This window comes from Chiloscyllium plagiosum, chromosome 5 (assembly GCF_004010195.1).
Source record: "Chiloscyllium plagiosum isolate BGI_BamShark_2017 chromosome 5, ASM401019v2, whole genome shotgun sequence".
NCBI lineage: Eukaryota > Metazoa > Chordata > Chondrichthyes > Orectolobiformes > Hemiscylliidae > Chiloscyllium > Chiloscyllium plagiosum.
The window spans coordinates 91,285,207-91,302,378 of NC_057714.1; the positions used below are offsets into that span (position 1 = coordinate 91,285,207).

General features: G+C 42.5%; 1 protein-coding gene across 4 annotated transcripts in view; it reads left to right on the top strand.

Annotated features, from left to right (window-relative positions):
- The window catches only part of LOC122550087 (cAMP-responsive element modulator-like), a 144,029-nt gene that overhangs the window by 57,699 nt on the left and 69,158 nt on the right, over positions 1-17,172 (top strand). For all 4 annotated transcript variants that reach the window (XR_006311740.1, XM_043690639.1, XM_043690638.1 and 1 more), the window contains one exon: positions 9,426-9,526. Coding sequence is in view for 3 of the 4 variants with exons in the window: in XM_043690639.1 (XP_043546574.1) it covers positions 9,426-9,526 (101 nt within the window). In the remaining variant the exon portion in view is untranslated. The remainder of the gene's footprint in view (positions 1-9,425; positions 9,527-17,172) is intronic.

The following is a 17,172-nucleotide window of genomic DNA, read 5'->3' on the forward strand; positions in this document are numbered from 1 at the left end:
CCACCCCCATTCACCTATTGTACTCTCTGCTACTTTCTCCCCATCCCCACCCCCCTCTCATTTATCTCTCCACTCTGCAGCGCATCCTGCCTCTATTCCTGATGAAGGGCTTTTGCCCGAAACGTTGATTTTCCTGCTCCTCAGATGCTGCCTGACCTGCTGTGCTTTTCCAGCATCACTCTAATCTAGACTCTGGTTTCCAACATCTGCAGTCCTTGTTTTTACCTAATCACAAAGGCCAACCTCCCATCTATAGAATGCATCTACCAGGCCTGCTGTCAAGGAAAGGCCGTCAGCATTTTCAAAGATCCATCCCACCCTGACAATGTTTTTCTACAACCTCTACCATCGGGGAGAAGGTGCAGAAGCCTGAACACATGCACCAGATGGTTTTGAAATAGTTTCTACCCTATTGTTGTTCGAATACTGAATGGACTCTCAAACTCTTAGCATTCGCCTGTACTTGTGTTTTGGTTTTTGCCACTGTTTATCTATTATATACTTATCCATGCTATTTAACTGTGTGATCTACCCGTATTGCTCTTGAGACAAAGCTTTTCTCTGTGCCTCGATACACGTGACAATAAATTCAATTCATTTAAGTAGTTGAGGTGATTGGAGGTGCAGGAAAATTTCTCTGGATGTGGAAGGATCCTTTGGGGCCTGGATAGAGGTGAGGGGCAAGTTGCGGGCATAGGTTTTATACCTCTTGCAAGGGAAGGTACCAAGAGTGTATTGTGTGGCATGATGGGGACCGTGGACCTGACGAGGGAGTTGCAGAGGGAATGGTCTCTGCGGAATGCAGGGAGGGAAATATATCTCTGGTGGTGGAGTCTGACTGTCGCTGGCAGAAGTGGCAGAGGATGATGCATTGTAGCTGGAGGTTGGCAGTGTGGAAGGTGTGGTCCAGTGGGGTTCTGCAATTGGAGGAGTGGGTTTCAAGGGCGGAGATATGGGAAGTGAAGGAGATACACTGAAAGGCATTGTTGACCACGTGGGAGGGGAAATTGTGGTCCTTTTCCTCCGTTACATCGATGACTGTATCGGAGCCATCTCGTGCTCCCATGAGGAGGTTGAATTGTTCGTCAACTTCATGAACACCTTCCACCCTGACCTCAAGTTCACCTGGAACATCTTGGACATCTCCCTCCCCTTCCTGGACCTCCCCATCTCCATTTCTAGTGACCAACTCAACATGGACATCTACTTCAAACCCACCGATTCCCACAGCTACCTGGATCACATCAAGAACAACAGACACAGTAGTTGAGGTGATTGGAGGTGCAGGAAAATCTCTGCTGGATGTGGAAGGATCCTTTGGGGTCTTGGATGGAGGTGAGAGGGGAGGTGTGGGCACAGGGTGTACACTTCTTGAGGTTGCAAGGGGAGGTGCCAGAAGTGGAGTTGGTGGGGGGAGTGTGGACCTAATGAGGGAGTTGCGGAGGGAATGATCTGTGAAATACAGAAATTCTGAAAGATCCATCCCACCCTGGCAATATTATTCTACAACCTCTACCTCCACACTGCCCCCCCAATAAAATGCTATCTCTTACTCCCAGGATGACCAGATAGCCTCCCACGTGGTCAAAAATGCCCTCCAGTGTATCTCCTCGACTTCCCACATGTCCGACCTTAAACCCCACCCCTCCAACCATTACAAGGTCTGAACCCCCCTGGTTCTCACCTTCCACACCACCAACCTCCAGATACAATGCATCATCCTCCGCCATTCCTGCCAGCTACAGTCAGACCACGCCACCAGAGATATATTTCCCTCTCCACTCCTTTCAGTATTTCACAGAGATCATTTTCTCCACGACTCCCTCATTAGATCCACGCTCCCCCCATCAACCCCACTTCCGGCACTTTCCCTTGCCATCGCAAGAAGTGTAAACCTTGCACCCACACCTCTTCCCCCCCCCTCCTCACCTCCATCTAACTCCCCGAAGGATCCTTCCACATCCAGCAGAGATTTTCCTGCACCTCCAAACACCTCACCTGCTGTGTCTGTTGCTCTCGATGTGGTTTCCTTTACATTGGGGAGACAGGATGCCAACTCGCAGAACATTTCAGTAGACACCTCCAGGACACATGCACCAAACAACCCTGAACACATCAACTCCCCCTCCTACTCCGCCAAGGACATGCAAGTCCTTGATCACCTCCACGGCCAAATCCTAGCTACCTGACGACTGGAGAAAGAACACCTTATCTTCCGTCTTGGGACCCTCCAACCACATTAAATCAATGTTGATTTCACCAGTTTCCTGTTCTTCCCTCCCCCCACCTTATCCCCGATCCAACCCTCTAACTCGGAACCCCACTCTCAAACTGACCTACCTGTCCATCTTCCTTCCCATCTATCTAATCCAAGCTATCACCATCACCCCCCCACCTTCATCTACCTAAGACTTTCCCAGTTACCTTCCCACCACCTGCCCCCCCCCCTCATTTATCTCTCAGCTCCCTTTACCCCCACATTTCTGATGAGGAGTTTATGCTCAGTCGACTCTCCTGCTACTTGGATGCTGCCTGACTGGCTGTGCTTTCTCAGCACCAGTCTTTTTGACTCCACTAGTTTTCTTGTCCTGTAAAAACCTTTTAATCAGGTCTCCTACATTTCATCCAAATTATTTAATGTATGTTACAAACAACAGAGGTTCCAGCACTGATCCTTACAGAACACCACTAGTTACTGATCTCTAGTCAGAAGAATGTCTGTCCACAACTACCTGCTCTCTTCTATGACCAGGCCAATATTGTATCCAACTTAGCATCTCACTGTGGATCCCATGTGACTTAATCTTCTGGATCAGCCCACCATGAGAGACCTTGTCAAATGCTTTAGTGAAGTTGATGTAGACAACACCCACTGCCCTACCCCCATTGATTATCTTTGTCACTTCCTCAAAAGAAAATTCAATCAGATTTGTGAGACAAAACCACCTCCCTATAAAGTCATGCTTTCTATCCCTAATTTTTAAAATTATTCATTCACAGGATGCGGGCGTCACAGGATAGGCCAGCCTTTACTACCCGTCCCTAATGTTCAGAGGGCAGTTGAGAGTCAACCACCTTGCTGTGGATCTGGAATCACGTATAGGCCAGCCCAGATAAGGACAACAGTTCCCTTTCCTGAAGGATATTGGCGAATCAGATTTTTTTTTGACAATTGACAGTGGTTTCATGGTCATCAATTGACTCTGAATTTCAGATTTTTTTATTGAATTCAAGTTCTACCATCTGCCTGGGCAGGATTTGACCTGGATCCCCAGAACTTTAGCAGGGTCTCTGGATTAATGGTCTAGTGATAATACCATCACCTCCCTAGTAAGTCCATTACTTTCCGAATTCGAGTAATTACTTTCCCTTAACATTTTCTCCAATAACTTCTCAACCAGTGCTCACTGGCCATTATATCTTGAATTATTCCTTTTGCCCTACCTTGGCTATTCTTCACTCTTTTGGAGCCTCATGTGTGGCTAAAGATAATACAGATATCTCTGTCAAGGCTCCAGCAATCTCCTCCTTGCCTCCCACAATATTCTGTCATAGATTCCAATCTGGCCCTCAACACCATTACCCCCTTAATATCGACATGCCCGAGAATATCAACATACCCCTCCCTAATCTTACCATCATTCATGTCCTCCTCTTTGGTGAATGCCAATACAAAGAACTCTGTAAATACCTCACCCAATTCCTCTGGTTCCGCACATAAATTCTCTCCTTTGCTCTCGAGTGAACCAACCTTTTCTCTAGCTATCCTCCTAACACACATATGAAATGCTTTGGGATTCCTAATCCTACTTGTCAAGAACATTTTATTGCCCTTTTAGCCCTCTTAATTCCTTGTTTAAGTTCTTTCCTTTTCTGTTTTTACTAAACTCTCTTATTATCCAGGGTTCCCAAATCTTGTGATCCTTATCTTTCGTTCTCACAGGTACGCGTATGTACTGAACTCTGATCAGCTGGCCTTTAAAAGACTCTCACGTCAGACGAGTCAGCCATTCCCAGTTTACTTTCTCCAGTTCCTGCCTAATACTGTTAGAATTAGCCCCCGCTCCCCCGCTTTCCCACTTGTGCCCGACTACCAGCCTTATCCATACGCATAACTTCTATCAAATTATGATCACCGTTACCCAAATGGTCCCCTACTGAAACTTCAATCATCTGGCCAGACTCAATCCCCAGTACCAGGTCTCGTATGCTCCTTCCCTAGTTGGGTTATGTACATACAGTTTCAAGAAACGCTCATGGACGCACCTAACAATTTCTGCTCCTTCTAAGCTCTTGGCACTATGGGAGTCCGAGTCAATGTTGGAAATTTGATATTTTCTGCATTTTGCAGGAATGATCCTGATTTTCCCCTTTCTTTGTGAATTACCACTATATAATCCACCAGCAAGTGAGTAAAGTTATGGGCCTTTCTTATGAAATGAAAGTTGTTAAGGTTATAAAATGGATTAGAGCAATAGCAACACTCCTTATTTAAGTCATCTTTCGATGAACTCAGTGCTGACTATGGTGAACTAATTCTCGATGCAAATGTGAATCACTGAGCTGAGGGATTCCTGATGAAGGGCTTCTGCCTGAAATGTTGATTCTCCAGCTCCTCAATGCTGCCTGACCTGCTGCACTTTTTCAGCACCACACTCTCGACTCTGATGTCCAGCATCCGCAGTCCTCACTTTCTCCTAAGTTGAGGGAAAGCCCTCCAAAGATTTTTACACTTGATACCTGAATCATTTCTTTTCTCGAATCAAGGAACAAAGCGCACTGTGAGCAGTCAGACAGTGCGAGGTTGCTTGACTTAAGGCTCCTTGCAAACACATCATCAAAACTGAATGAGCTGAATTGTGAACTGTAAGGAAAAGTTAGCATAGTCTGTGGTTATGCTGAGGAAGTTAGTGGAATTAAACAGGTAATTAGCTATGATGGAACAAATTTCATAGAATTCCTACAATATGGGAGCAGGAAATTCAGCCCACTGAGTCCATACTGACCCTTCAAAGACATTCTGCCATGTTCTTGAAACCCTGCATATCCCATGGTTAATGCACCTAGCCTGCAGATCCCTGGACGCTACGGGCAATTTAGGCAAAAGTGAGGACTGCAAATGCTGGAGATTAGAATCAGGAGTGTGCTGCTGGAAAAGCACAGCAGGTCAGGCAGCATTTGAGGAGCAGGAAGTTTGACGTTTCGGGTAAAAGCCCTTCATCAATTTAGCATGGCCAGTCTACCAACCTGCACATTTTGGGATTGAGAGAGGAAACCGGAGTACCCGGCGGAAATACATGCAAACGTTGGGAGAACGACCGAACTCCACAGAGTCAGCCAAAGCTGGAATCGATCCCAAATCCCTAGTGCCGTAAGGCAGCAGTCCTAACCATTGAGCTAATGTACTGCCAATATTTGTCTCAAACTCAAATCCATTCCCTCCAGTAGACAGTGGTAGGTTGGCAACTAAATTCTATGTGATTTGATTTTTCAAAGCCGTGGAATTAATGCAGAGATAATTTCTATGCAAAGAATGAGTTGAAAGTCAGATTGAAGGACAGCATTTTTTGTGGACTTGTCAACAGAGACAAATATCCATGTCTACCATCCTGCGCTTCAAAGTGAACACTTCCTTTGATTTAGGAGGTAGTGCTCTCAAATGAAGATAATCAAGTTGAAGTACCACACCTGCCTCATAGATAACCATTTGATAGGATGTGTACGACTCATATTTCAAGCTCCAACCCAGACATCAAGGCACTGGCAGATAATGTACAGTTACTGTACACGTGTCATACTGAGATTTGGTACAAGGGTGTTGCCAGGATTGGAGGGTTTGAGCTATAGGAAGAGGCTGAATTGGCTGGGGCTGTTTTCCCTGGAGCGTCAGAGGCTGAGGGGGTTACGTTATAGAGGTTTCTAAAATCATGAGGGGTATGGATAGGGTAAGTAGACAAGGGTTTTTTTCCCAGCGTAGAGAAGTTCAAAACTAGAAGAAATACATTTAAGCTGAGAGGGGAAAGATACAAAAGGGACCTAAGGGGCAGTTTTTTCATCCAGAGGGTGGTCATGTATAGAATGAGCTGCCATAGGAAGTGTTAGAGGCTGGCACAATTATAACATTTAAAAGATATCTGGATGGGTATATGAATAGGAAAGTTTAAGAGGAATATGTGCCAAGTGCTGGTAAATGGCAGTAGGATATCTGATTGGCATGGACGAGTTGGACTGAAGGGTCTGTTTCCATGCTGAATATCTCTATGACTATAAGGTGTATAGAGGACAAAATTAATAATTATCTATACTTGGTCTTAAATTTATACTGGACTGAAAAATAAACTTTATTCTACATTTTCTTCAGGGTAGATCCTGGATTGCACTTAAAGTCAAAAAGTAATCCTATGCTTAAAAGGCTTGAAGATCAGTGCCATAGAATTTCACATTTTGAGTGCCTCCCACTTTGCCACTAAGTTTCCTACAAGTATCTATCCAGTTCACTTTCTTCCTTCAGTTTGGAACTTTTACTGCTGTTCTCTTTGCCCATTTCCAAAAGGATGCTAAATCTAACTGTCTTGTGATCACCATCTCAAATGGTCTCCCACTGCTACATCACCTGCTGGTTATATTTCCAAAGGCTTAAATTTAGAATTGTTATTGGACTTGTTGCCTGTTGGCTTGTTTCCCTTATCACAATTATAACCTTTATAGTAGATTTAATATTTTCTACTCTGATGTCAACATGTCTGTTGTTCTCCACTCTCTCTTTCCTTTTTCAAACAGTGCAAATAATCTGGAAATCTTCTTGCGTTGTAGGTATTTTATCAGGGATATCTATATTTGCAATTTCCAGACTTTAATGACACGATACATGAACATACTATAAACTGCTCAAAGTACAGGTCACCTTATCATTAGTTGTGTGTTGTGCATAAAGCAACTATCATTCTCTGCATTTGCTGAATAGCATGCCGGAAGAAAAATCCTACTTTTTAAAACATACTTATCCTTAACTGGATGAAAGAGATGCTAAGAAAGAAAAGGAGGTGATTTGCCCTAGTGTTTTGGTCAATATTTATTTCTGAACACCTCTATGAGAACAGAGTATCTGGTCTTTAACCCATTTCATCTGAGTTGATGGAACCTTCTTGTATGGAAATTGTGTGTTCTGTTTCCAACACTACAACAGTGACTACACTTCATTGGCCATAAAGTATTTTGGAAAACCTTCAAGTTGGGAAAGCATTATATGAATGTAATGTTCTGCCTTTTGTAAAAATTAAGAATAAAACTTGTGCACTGGTATAATTTGATCACACTTGTCTTATTGGACAAGCTCTTTTTGGAATGATTTATTATGTATGTGGCATATTTAACATTGTATATTCTTCTGTGGACCTCTCTGCTGCAGAGAGGTGGGGCCATTGAATATTTGTATGGATGAGTTAGATAGATTTCTGACCATTAAGGGAATCAAAGGGTATCAGAGGTAAGCAGGAATGTAGAATTGAGGCCACAACCAAATTAGACATGTCGTATTGAATGGATTGTTTTCTGCTTGTCTTTATTTTAGACATTTGTATGTCAATTCTGACATTTTACTATCTTAAACAGTCTCCTAAACCCATGGTGTCTCAAGTTTAGTTTATCCAAAATTACATTGGCTTCAAGTTCCTTGATGCTTAAACTTCAGAATTCTCATCTTGCGTGTATACCACTTAATGACTTCATCTCCCCTTGTCTTTAGTCTGGTCTTCAACCCTTTCAGTTCCTCAGGCCTGCTTGTGAAGTTTTCTTTCCCTTTACCAATGATATCTATGTCTTTAGTTGCCCAGGCACAATGTTTTGGAATTCCTGCCTTGAACCTTCTGCTTCATTAGTCCCATCTCTTGTTTTAGACCTTACTTAAAACCCATCTGTTTGACCAAGCTTATTGTCACATTTGTTGCTGATTGTGTCTCTGTGAAGACACTTGGGATGATTGGCTTATAGACTGACATCATGAAGAAGCAAAAATGAGAAAAGTGAAGCGAGGGAAGAGTTGAGGCAAGGAGATTGGGTGGTGGTGGCGCTGGTGGAGGAGACAGAAGTTGGTTTGGTTGGATCAGGCTAATAACGGACTGTGAGTCATGAGACCACTATGACATAAACAGATTTGTGCTATTTTGAAACATGTTACATTGGACTTCCACTTAGTATACATACAAGTGATTGGAGTTCTATGGAACTCACAATCCAGAACAGGCCAGTCATTGACACATGTTTTTGCCCTGCACAGACCCTCCAGACCCCTTTCAGATTAGCTCTATCGGCATATCCATCTGTATCTTTTCTCTCCTGACTTTATTTAGCTTTCCCTTAACCATGTCTGCAGTTACTCATCTCACCTTCTCCTATGGTGGCCAAGTTCTGCATTTTTACCATTCTTTTGCTTGTTATGAAACTTTGCCCAAACTCCACATCACATTTACTGATAACTATCGTTTGTAGTATGTACTTTTGTCCTTGTAGGGCAACCCGGAACAAGAAGTTGTAGCTCTAGAATAAGGGATAGCAGATTTAAAACAGAGGTAAGGAGAAATCATTCTCTCAAACAGTTATGAATCTGTGGAATTCTCCGCACTGAAGTGCAGTGAGTGGTATGACTGATTAATTTAAGGAGGAGAGTGACAATTTTTAAATTAGTAATGAGTTGAAGGGTTATGGAGAGCACACAAGAAGGCTGAGATGAGATCAGTCATGATTGTATTGATGCAGAGCAGACTCAAGGGGCTAAATTGCCTACTCCAGTTCTTGGATCTTTATGTTATGTTTTAGTTTCCCTATAGAGAACAAATCTCTATATCCAACCTATCAAACCCTGAACCTTAATGTCGACAACCACCATCATCCCTCATCGATAACCTTTATAGTAATTATTTAATGTTTAAAGAAACACTTCAACAGTATCTATTTCATATTTCCTCATCACGAATGATACGGAGTTCAAGTCGGCTGCACTCCTACCTTCTGCCCGAGCTCACTAATCGACAATTTTATTTCTGGTTTAGACAGGAACTGTTAAACAAGGAACAGGATTTCCCTATGTACATTGTGTTTGTCATGTAGCATATCCCGATATGGTTAGACAAAAATGTATATTCTTGATGTGTATGTTATGATAATGTCAGCTTCATAGTTTAACTTTGTTATTTATGATTAATATAAAACATTTAAGATAAACATTTTGTCCAAAGGGCATAATTTTAAACAAGTTTGGTCTCTCTTCTGAGCAGAATTTAACTGCTGCTTTGAACTGGGTACAACGTGAATGTTTTTTTCAGTTAGCTGGAATTAAAATGATATGGTTATATTGTGTTTCTAAAAACCATTCAAAAATTCATTTTACTAGTTAATTTTAATGTTATATTGTATGTTTCTATTTATAGGTAGCTACTATCGCAGAAACAGATGAGTCTGGTGATTCTGCCGAGGTTGTGACTGACTCTCAAAAACGGAGAGAAATTCTATCCAGGCGACCTTCCTACAGGTTTCTACTACATTGTGCATATTTTACTTCTCCCTGTAGTTAATGATGGCATCTGATTGGATCAGATTTTCCTGAGTATCATAAGCTGTAGAATGTAAATATAGCATTTTATACAAACGTTGAATGAAAACAAACAATTTCATTTTTTTCTCTCACTGATTTCAAAATTCTCTTAATTTTAGAGGAAGTGTATTTATACACCAAACAAATGTTTTCCAGATCAAAGAATTAAGTCTTTCGCTGTGCAGTCTGGAGCTTTGGTGCATGGCAGTTTTGTTGCATGCCAATTTTTTCATCTCCTAATTTCTGAAGAAACTGAAATATAAAAATAGAAGCAATGCAATACTATAAACGTGTATAGTCAGCTTATATATATATCAATTGAAGAATAGTTATAGATTATCCTTAATACTGCAATGCTAACTTGAATGTCAACAACTTGTATTTATACAATAGCTTTGTAAACCATTCCTAGGCATTTCACAGAACTTTTGAATAAGGTTTGACACCAAATCAGATAACATATTAGGATAGGTGGCAAAAATATTGGTCAAAGAGATAAATTTTAAGGAGCTCCTTGAAGGAAGAAGCGCAAAGCTTGAGATAGAAGTTCAGGGAGAAAAATCTGGAACTCCAGGCAGTTGAAGGGATAGCTGTCAATTGGTGGAGCAACTTAAAATTAAAATGGAGAAAAAGCCAGAGGATTGAAAGGATCACTGAGGATTTTTGGGTTGGAGTAAGTCATAAGATTGGAAAAGGACAAACTAATGAAGAGATTTGAAAATAAGGATGAGAGTTTTGAAGTTGATTGACAGCAATATAGGCCAATGATAGGTGGTTATTGAGGACTATATTGGCTTAGATTGATGCAAGTGAAACATGAGAGGGGGCCAAGTACAGATCCTTTGGGTTCTTCAGAATTAACAGTGCAGAAGCCGAAGCCAACGTAGATGATAACTGGTGGTTGAATGGAATTTTCAAATCATACAGTTGACATTTATGTTGTAATAAATCATTTTGGCACAAAAGGTGGGATCGGCATTTTGAAGAAGGTGTTATAATCCCATCGTCTACACTGGTATTTCATGCTTTATTATTTCAGTTTCTTATTGTTATATTATTCTTCTTGTTTCTCTATGCATTCATGTTATCTAATAGCTTGGGACGTACATCTTTGGACTGCTTTCTAATGCAAATAGTTACATATACTGCATATACATGAAAGAAGAGGTTCTTTTTCATGTGATGTGGGTGTTCCTGACCAGGGTAGCACCTATTGCTCATCTCTGATTGCCCTTCAGAAAGTGGAATTGTGATATGCCTTCTTGAACTGCTGTAATGTTTGAGGTGCAGGTACTCTCCACTCCTTTTAAGAAGGGAGTTCTAGGATTTTGGAACAGCAATATAGTTCCAAGCCGGAATAGTATGTGGAGGGGAATTTGGTGGTGTTCGAATGAATCTGCAGCCCTTGTCCATCAGAGACAGTACATTCCTGTTAGCATGAAGGGAAAGGCTAGTAGATTTAGGGAATATTGAATGACTAGAGAAAATGAGGCTCTGGTCAAAAAAAAAGTGGAAATGTCAGGTATAGACAGCAGGGATTGAGTGAATCCCTAGAGAGTATAAGGGCAGTAGGAGTATACTTAGGAGTGAAACTAGGAGGGGAAAATGGGACATGAGTTGGCTATGGCACACAGAGTTAAGGAGAATCCAAAGTGATTGTTTAAGTACGTTAAGGGCAAAAGAGTAACTTGGGAGAGAATAGTGCCCCTTAATGATCAACGTGGTCATCTGTGTGTGGAACCACAGGAGATGGGTGAGATACTAAATGAATATTTAAAGCATAAAAAAGACTTGATTAACTGGACTTGTACTCACTGAAATTCAGAAGAATGGTGGGGGGGGGGAAATATCATAGGAATCTATAGAATGCTAATGGGACTGGACAGTGAAGAATGTTCTTGATGTTGGTGAAACCCAGAACCAGGGATAACAGTTTAAGAATAATAGGTAAGCCATTTAGAACTGAGATGAGGAAGAATTTCTTCATTCAGAGAGCTGTGAACTTGTGGAATTCTCTCGCACAGAAAGCTGTTGGGACCAGTTCATTAGATATATTCAAGAGGGAGCTGGATACTGAAATTTCATGATCAACCATGATCATATTGAGTAATGGTGCAGGTTCGAGTGGTCGAATGACTCACTCCTGCACCTATCTTCTATATGTTTCTATGTCCTTCAGGGTGGTCAAGGCACAGTTTTGAAAAGAGCTGTCAAAGGAGCCATGGTGAGTTGTTTAATGCATCTTGTGGTTGGTACAATCATTGTGAAGGTAATGAAAATTGAAGATGGTGGTTGGTGAGGTACCAACCAAGTAGGTTTCTTTGTTCTTGGATGGTTTTGAGCTTCTGGAGTTTTGGTGAAGCACACCCGAATGGATAACTGGGGTGTATTCCATCGTATTCCTGATTTATGTACATTTTGAATGGTGGACAGATAGTTGGAAGTCAAGACTTGAGTTACTGGCTGCAGTATTTCCAGCCTCTGACCTGCTCTTATAGGCACAGTATATAAATGGCTAGTCCAGTTCAGTTTCTAATCAGTGACAACCTCTAGGATGTTGGTGGTAGTGTACTCAGCAATAGCAATATCTTTGTACATCAAAGGGTAATAGGTAGATTCTGTCTTGTTGGAGATGGTCATTGCTTAGCATTTGTGCGGCACAAAATTTACTTGCTACTTGTCAGTTGACGCCTGGATATTGTCTCGTCTTAGTGCATTCAGGCATGGACTGCTTTAACATCTGAGGAGTTATGAATAGAGCTGAACATAGTGCAAACATTAGCAAACATTCCCACTCTGATCTAATGATGGAAGGAAGATCATAGTTGAAGCATCTGAAGATGGTTGGGCCTCTGACCCATGGGGGACTTGTGCAATTTCTGCGTGAGTCTAAGTCCAGGATAATGATATCTGTGTTAGATTTGATTTGATGCTAAAACTATTGCAAAAGAGAATTCATTTACACAATGGATTAGGTCCTGTCCTTTCATTTTTGGAGCTCAGTATATATATTTAAACCAATCTACTGGAATGAAAGTTCTTGTGATTGGAAAAAAAATGAAAGTAGGGAGGGCATGGACAGGATTTCCTGGTCACAGGAATATGCTGGCAGATAGCAAGCTGGTTGAAGTGTGCCTACTTCAACACCAGGAGTATCTAAAATAAGGTAGGTGAGCTTGCAGCATGGATGGGTACCTTGGATTTAGATTTGTGGCCATTTCAGAGACATGGATAGAGCAGGGTCAGGAATGGATGTTGCAGGTTCCAGCTTTTAGATCTTTCATCAAGATCAGGGAAGGCGGTAAAAGAGGGAGAGGTGTGGCCTTGTTAGTCAAGGACAGTATAACGATGGCTGAAAGAACTTTTGATGAGGACGCGTCCATTGAGGTAGTATGGGTTGAGGTTGGAAACAGGAGAGGAGAGTTCACATGGCTGGGAGTTTTTTTATCGGCCTCCGCAGAGTTCCAGGGATGTGGAGGAGAGGATTGGCAAAACGATTCTGAGTAGGAGTGAAAGGAACAGGGTGATCATTATGGGGGACTTTAACTTCCCCAACATTGACTGGAAATGCTAGAAGTCTGGTATGTCAGATGATCAGTTTTTGTCCAATGTGTGCAGGAGGGGTTCCTGACACAGTATGTCAAAGGCCTGACAGGAGAAGAGGCCACATTGGATCTGGTGCTTGATAATGAACCAGGCCAGGTGTTTAATTTAGTGATAGGTGAGTACTTTGGAGAGAGTGACCATAATTTGGTTATGTTCAGTTTAGCAATGGAAAGGGGTAGGGGAAAGATATAAAAGGGACCTAAGGGGCAACTTTTTCATACAGAGCGTGGTGATTGTACAGAATGAGCAACCAGAGGAAGTAGTGGAGGCTGGTACAATTATAACATTGAAAAGGCATCTGGACGGGTATATGAATAGGAAGGGTTTAGAGGGTTATGGGCCAAGTGCTGGCAAATGGAACTAGATTAGGTTAGGATAGCTGGTCGACATGGACGAGTTGGACATCTGTGACTCAGTAGCAAGCAGGTTAGCTCAAGGAGAGCTAATGGATGTTATCTACCTGGACCTCAAGAAGGCCTTTGACAATGTGCCACACAGGAGGATACTGAGTAAGATAAAGGCCCATGGTGTCAGAGGCAAGGTGCTAGCATGGAGAGAAGCCTGGCTGTCTGGTAGAAAGCAGAGAGTGGGGATAAGAGAGACCTTCTCAGGATGGCAGCCAGTGACAAGAGGTATTCCGCAAGTCTCAATGTTGGGACCACAACTTTTCACTTTATACATTAACAATCTAGAACATTGAACGTAGAAACGTACAGCACAGAACAGGCCCTTTGGCCCACGATGTTGTGCTGAGGTTTAATCCTAATCTAAAATATAATAACTTAACCGACGCACCCCTCAACTCACTGCTATCCATGTGCATGTCCAGCAGTCCCTTAAATGTCCCTAATGACTCTGCTTCCACCACCACCGCTGGCAACGCATTCCATGCATTCACAACTTTCTGAGTAAAGAACCTACCTCTGACATCTCCTTTATATCTTCCTCCTAATATATTCAAACTATAACCCCTCGTACCAGTCAATCCTGCCCTGGGGAAATGTCTCTGGCTATTGACTCTATCCATTCCGCTCATTATCTTGTATACCTGATCAGGTCTCCTCTCTTCCTCCTCCTCTCCAGAGAGAAAAGTCTGAGCTTATTCAACCTTTCTTCATAAGGCAAGCTCGCCAGTCCAGGCAGCATTCTGGTAAACCTTCTTTGCACCTTCTCCAAAGCTTTTGTATTTTTCCTATAGCAGGGCGACCAGAACTGGACACAATATTCCAAGTGTGGTCTCACCAGTGATTTGTAGAGCTGTAGCAAAACCTAGCAGCTCTTAAACCTGATCCCCCTGCTAATGAAAACCAAAACACCATATGCTTTCTTAACAACCCTATCCACTTGGGTGGCAACTTTGAGGGATCTATGTACTTGTACACCCAGATCCCTCTGTTCCTCCACACTGCCAAGAATCCTGTCTTTAATCCTATATTCAACATTTGAGTTCGACCTTCCAAAATGCATCACTTCGCATTTATCCAGGTTGAACTCCATCCGCCATTTCTCAGCCCAGCTCTGCATCCTGTCTGTCATGCTGCAGCCTGCAGTAGCCCTCTATACTATTGATGACACCTCCAACCTTGTGTCATCTGCAAATTTACTAACCCACCTCTCAGTGAAGATAGATGACTGCACCTCTTCAACGATATCCTCCAAAACTGAAGGCTCCCCCCACCCACTCACCCAAGATGCAATTTCTGCCCCATACTGTACTCCATTTATACCCATAACTTGTGTAGCCATCTACAAGTTTGCTGATGACACCACTGTAGTAAGATGAATATCAAACTGCAATGAGTCAGAATACAGAAGGGAGATGGAGTCATAATCATAGAGTCATAGAGATGTACAGCATGGAAACAGATCCGTCAGTCTAACTTGTCCATGCCGACCAGATACCCTCAATTAACCTAGTGCTATTTGCTAGCACAAGGTCCATAACCCTCTAAACCCTTCCTATTCATTCAGATGCCTTTTAAATGCTGTAATTGTACCAACCTCCACCACTTCCTGTGGCCTCTCATTCTATATACACACATCACGCTTTGGTGAAAAAGTTGCCCCTTAGTTCCCTTTTAAATCTTGCCCTTCTCACCCTAAATCTTTGTCCTTGAGTTCAGGACTCCTCCACCCTGAGGAAAAGACCTGTCAATTTGCCATATCCATGCCCCTCATGATTTTATAAACCTCTATAATGGCTTGGTGTCATGGTGATAATAGCCTCTCTCTCAATGTTGGTAAAATAGAAGAACTGATTATTGACTTCAGAAAGAAAGGTGGTGAGCATGCTTGATCAACATTCATGGAGCAGTGGTTGAAAGGGTTGAGATCGTCATGTTCAGGGGAGTGATGATAACTGACCACTTGTCCTGGACTCCCAAGTAGATATGATGGTCAAGAAGACACAACAATGCCTCTCCTTCCTCAGGTGGCCTTGGAAATTCAGCATGTCCATAAGCACTCTCCCAACCTTTACAGATGCAGCATAGAAAGCACACTATTTGGGTGCATAATCATCTGAAAAGACAACCGATCTAACCAGGATCTTAAAACACTACAGAAGGCTCCGTGCACAGTCCAGATAATCACAGAAGTCAATCTCCCATCCATGGACTCCATTTACACTTGTTGCTGCGGAAGGGCTGCCAACACCATCAAAGACCCCTCCCACCCCAGTAATGCTCTCCTGCAACCTCTTCCACCAGGCAGAAAATACAGAAGCTTGAACATATGCACCAATAGGTTCAAGAACAGCTTCTTCCCTTCTGCTATTAGACTGTTGAATGGAATCTCCAACTTCAAATAATGTTGATCTTATTAATATTGCCCTTGCTCCATGCACCTCTTCAGTATAACCTGTATACTTCACTCTGTCGAGAGATCATAGGATGATCTGTATGTCCTTGCTTAATATGATCTGCGTGTACTGCTCACAAATGAAACTTTTCGCTTTATTTAGGTACATGTGACTACAATAAATCAAATCATATCGAATACTTTAGGTTTCTTGTTTCAACAAATATGTGTACATTCAATAGATGTGATTCCCTCCATTTCTCCCAGGGATACAAGCGAACTCATTGTATCTTTAAATTAAAAACTCAGGGCTTTTCCCAACCCCGTGTGCTTGGACTGCTAAAACATCTTAAGGCTTTTTCTAGCTCTGATGGCCTGGAGACTCAAAATTAAACTGTCCTTCTGTTGGTCTGAACAGGACCTGCTTCTGCTCCCTTTCCATCTTCCCAGGCTGGATCGTGAATCTTGAAGTAAACATTTCAGCAAATATTAGATTAGATTCCCGACAGTGTGAAAACAGGCCCTTTGGCCCAACAAATCCACACCGACCCTCTGAAGAGAAACCCACCCAGACCCATTCCCCTACATTCACCCCTGACTAATGCACCTAACACTACGGGCAATTTAGCATGGCCAATTCACCTAACCTGCACACCTTTGGACTGTGGGAGGAAACCCGAGCACCCGGAGGAAACCCACGCAGACACGGGAAGAATGTGCAAACTCCACACAGACAGTTGCCCAAGGCGGGAATTGAACCTGGCGCTGTGAGGCAGCAGTGCTAACCACTGTGCCGCCCTATTCTACCAGTTGGCTTGCTTGGCTATTTAGTTTAAGTCACTGATGTTTTTGGAAGTGCTCAGATCTAATGCTTAGAAAAAGAGCTTAGAACGTAGAACATAGAACAGTACAGCACAGAACAGGCCCTTCAGCCACGATGTTGTGCCGACCGTTAATCCTCATGTATGCACCCTCAAATTTCTGTGACCATATGCATGCCCAGCAGTCTCTTAAATGTCCCCAATGACCTTGCTTCCACAACTGCTGCTGGCAACGCATTCCATGCTCTCACAACTCTCTGTGTAAAGAACCCGCCTCTGACATCCCCTCTATACTTTCCTCCAACCAGCTTAAAACTATGACCCCTCGTGTTAGTCATTTCTGCCCTGGGAAATAGT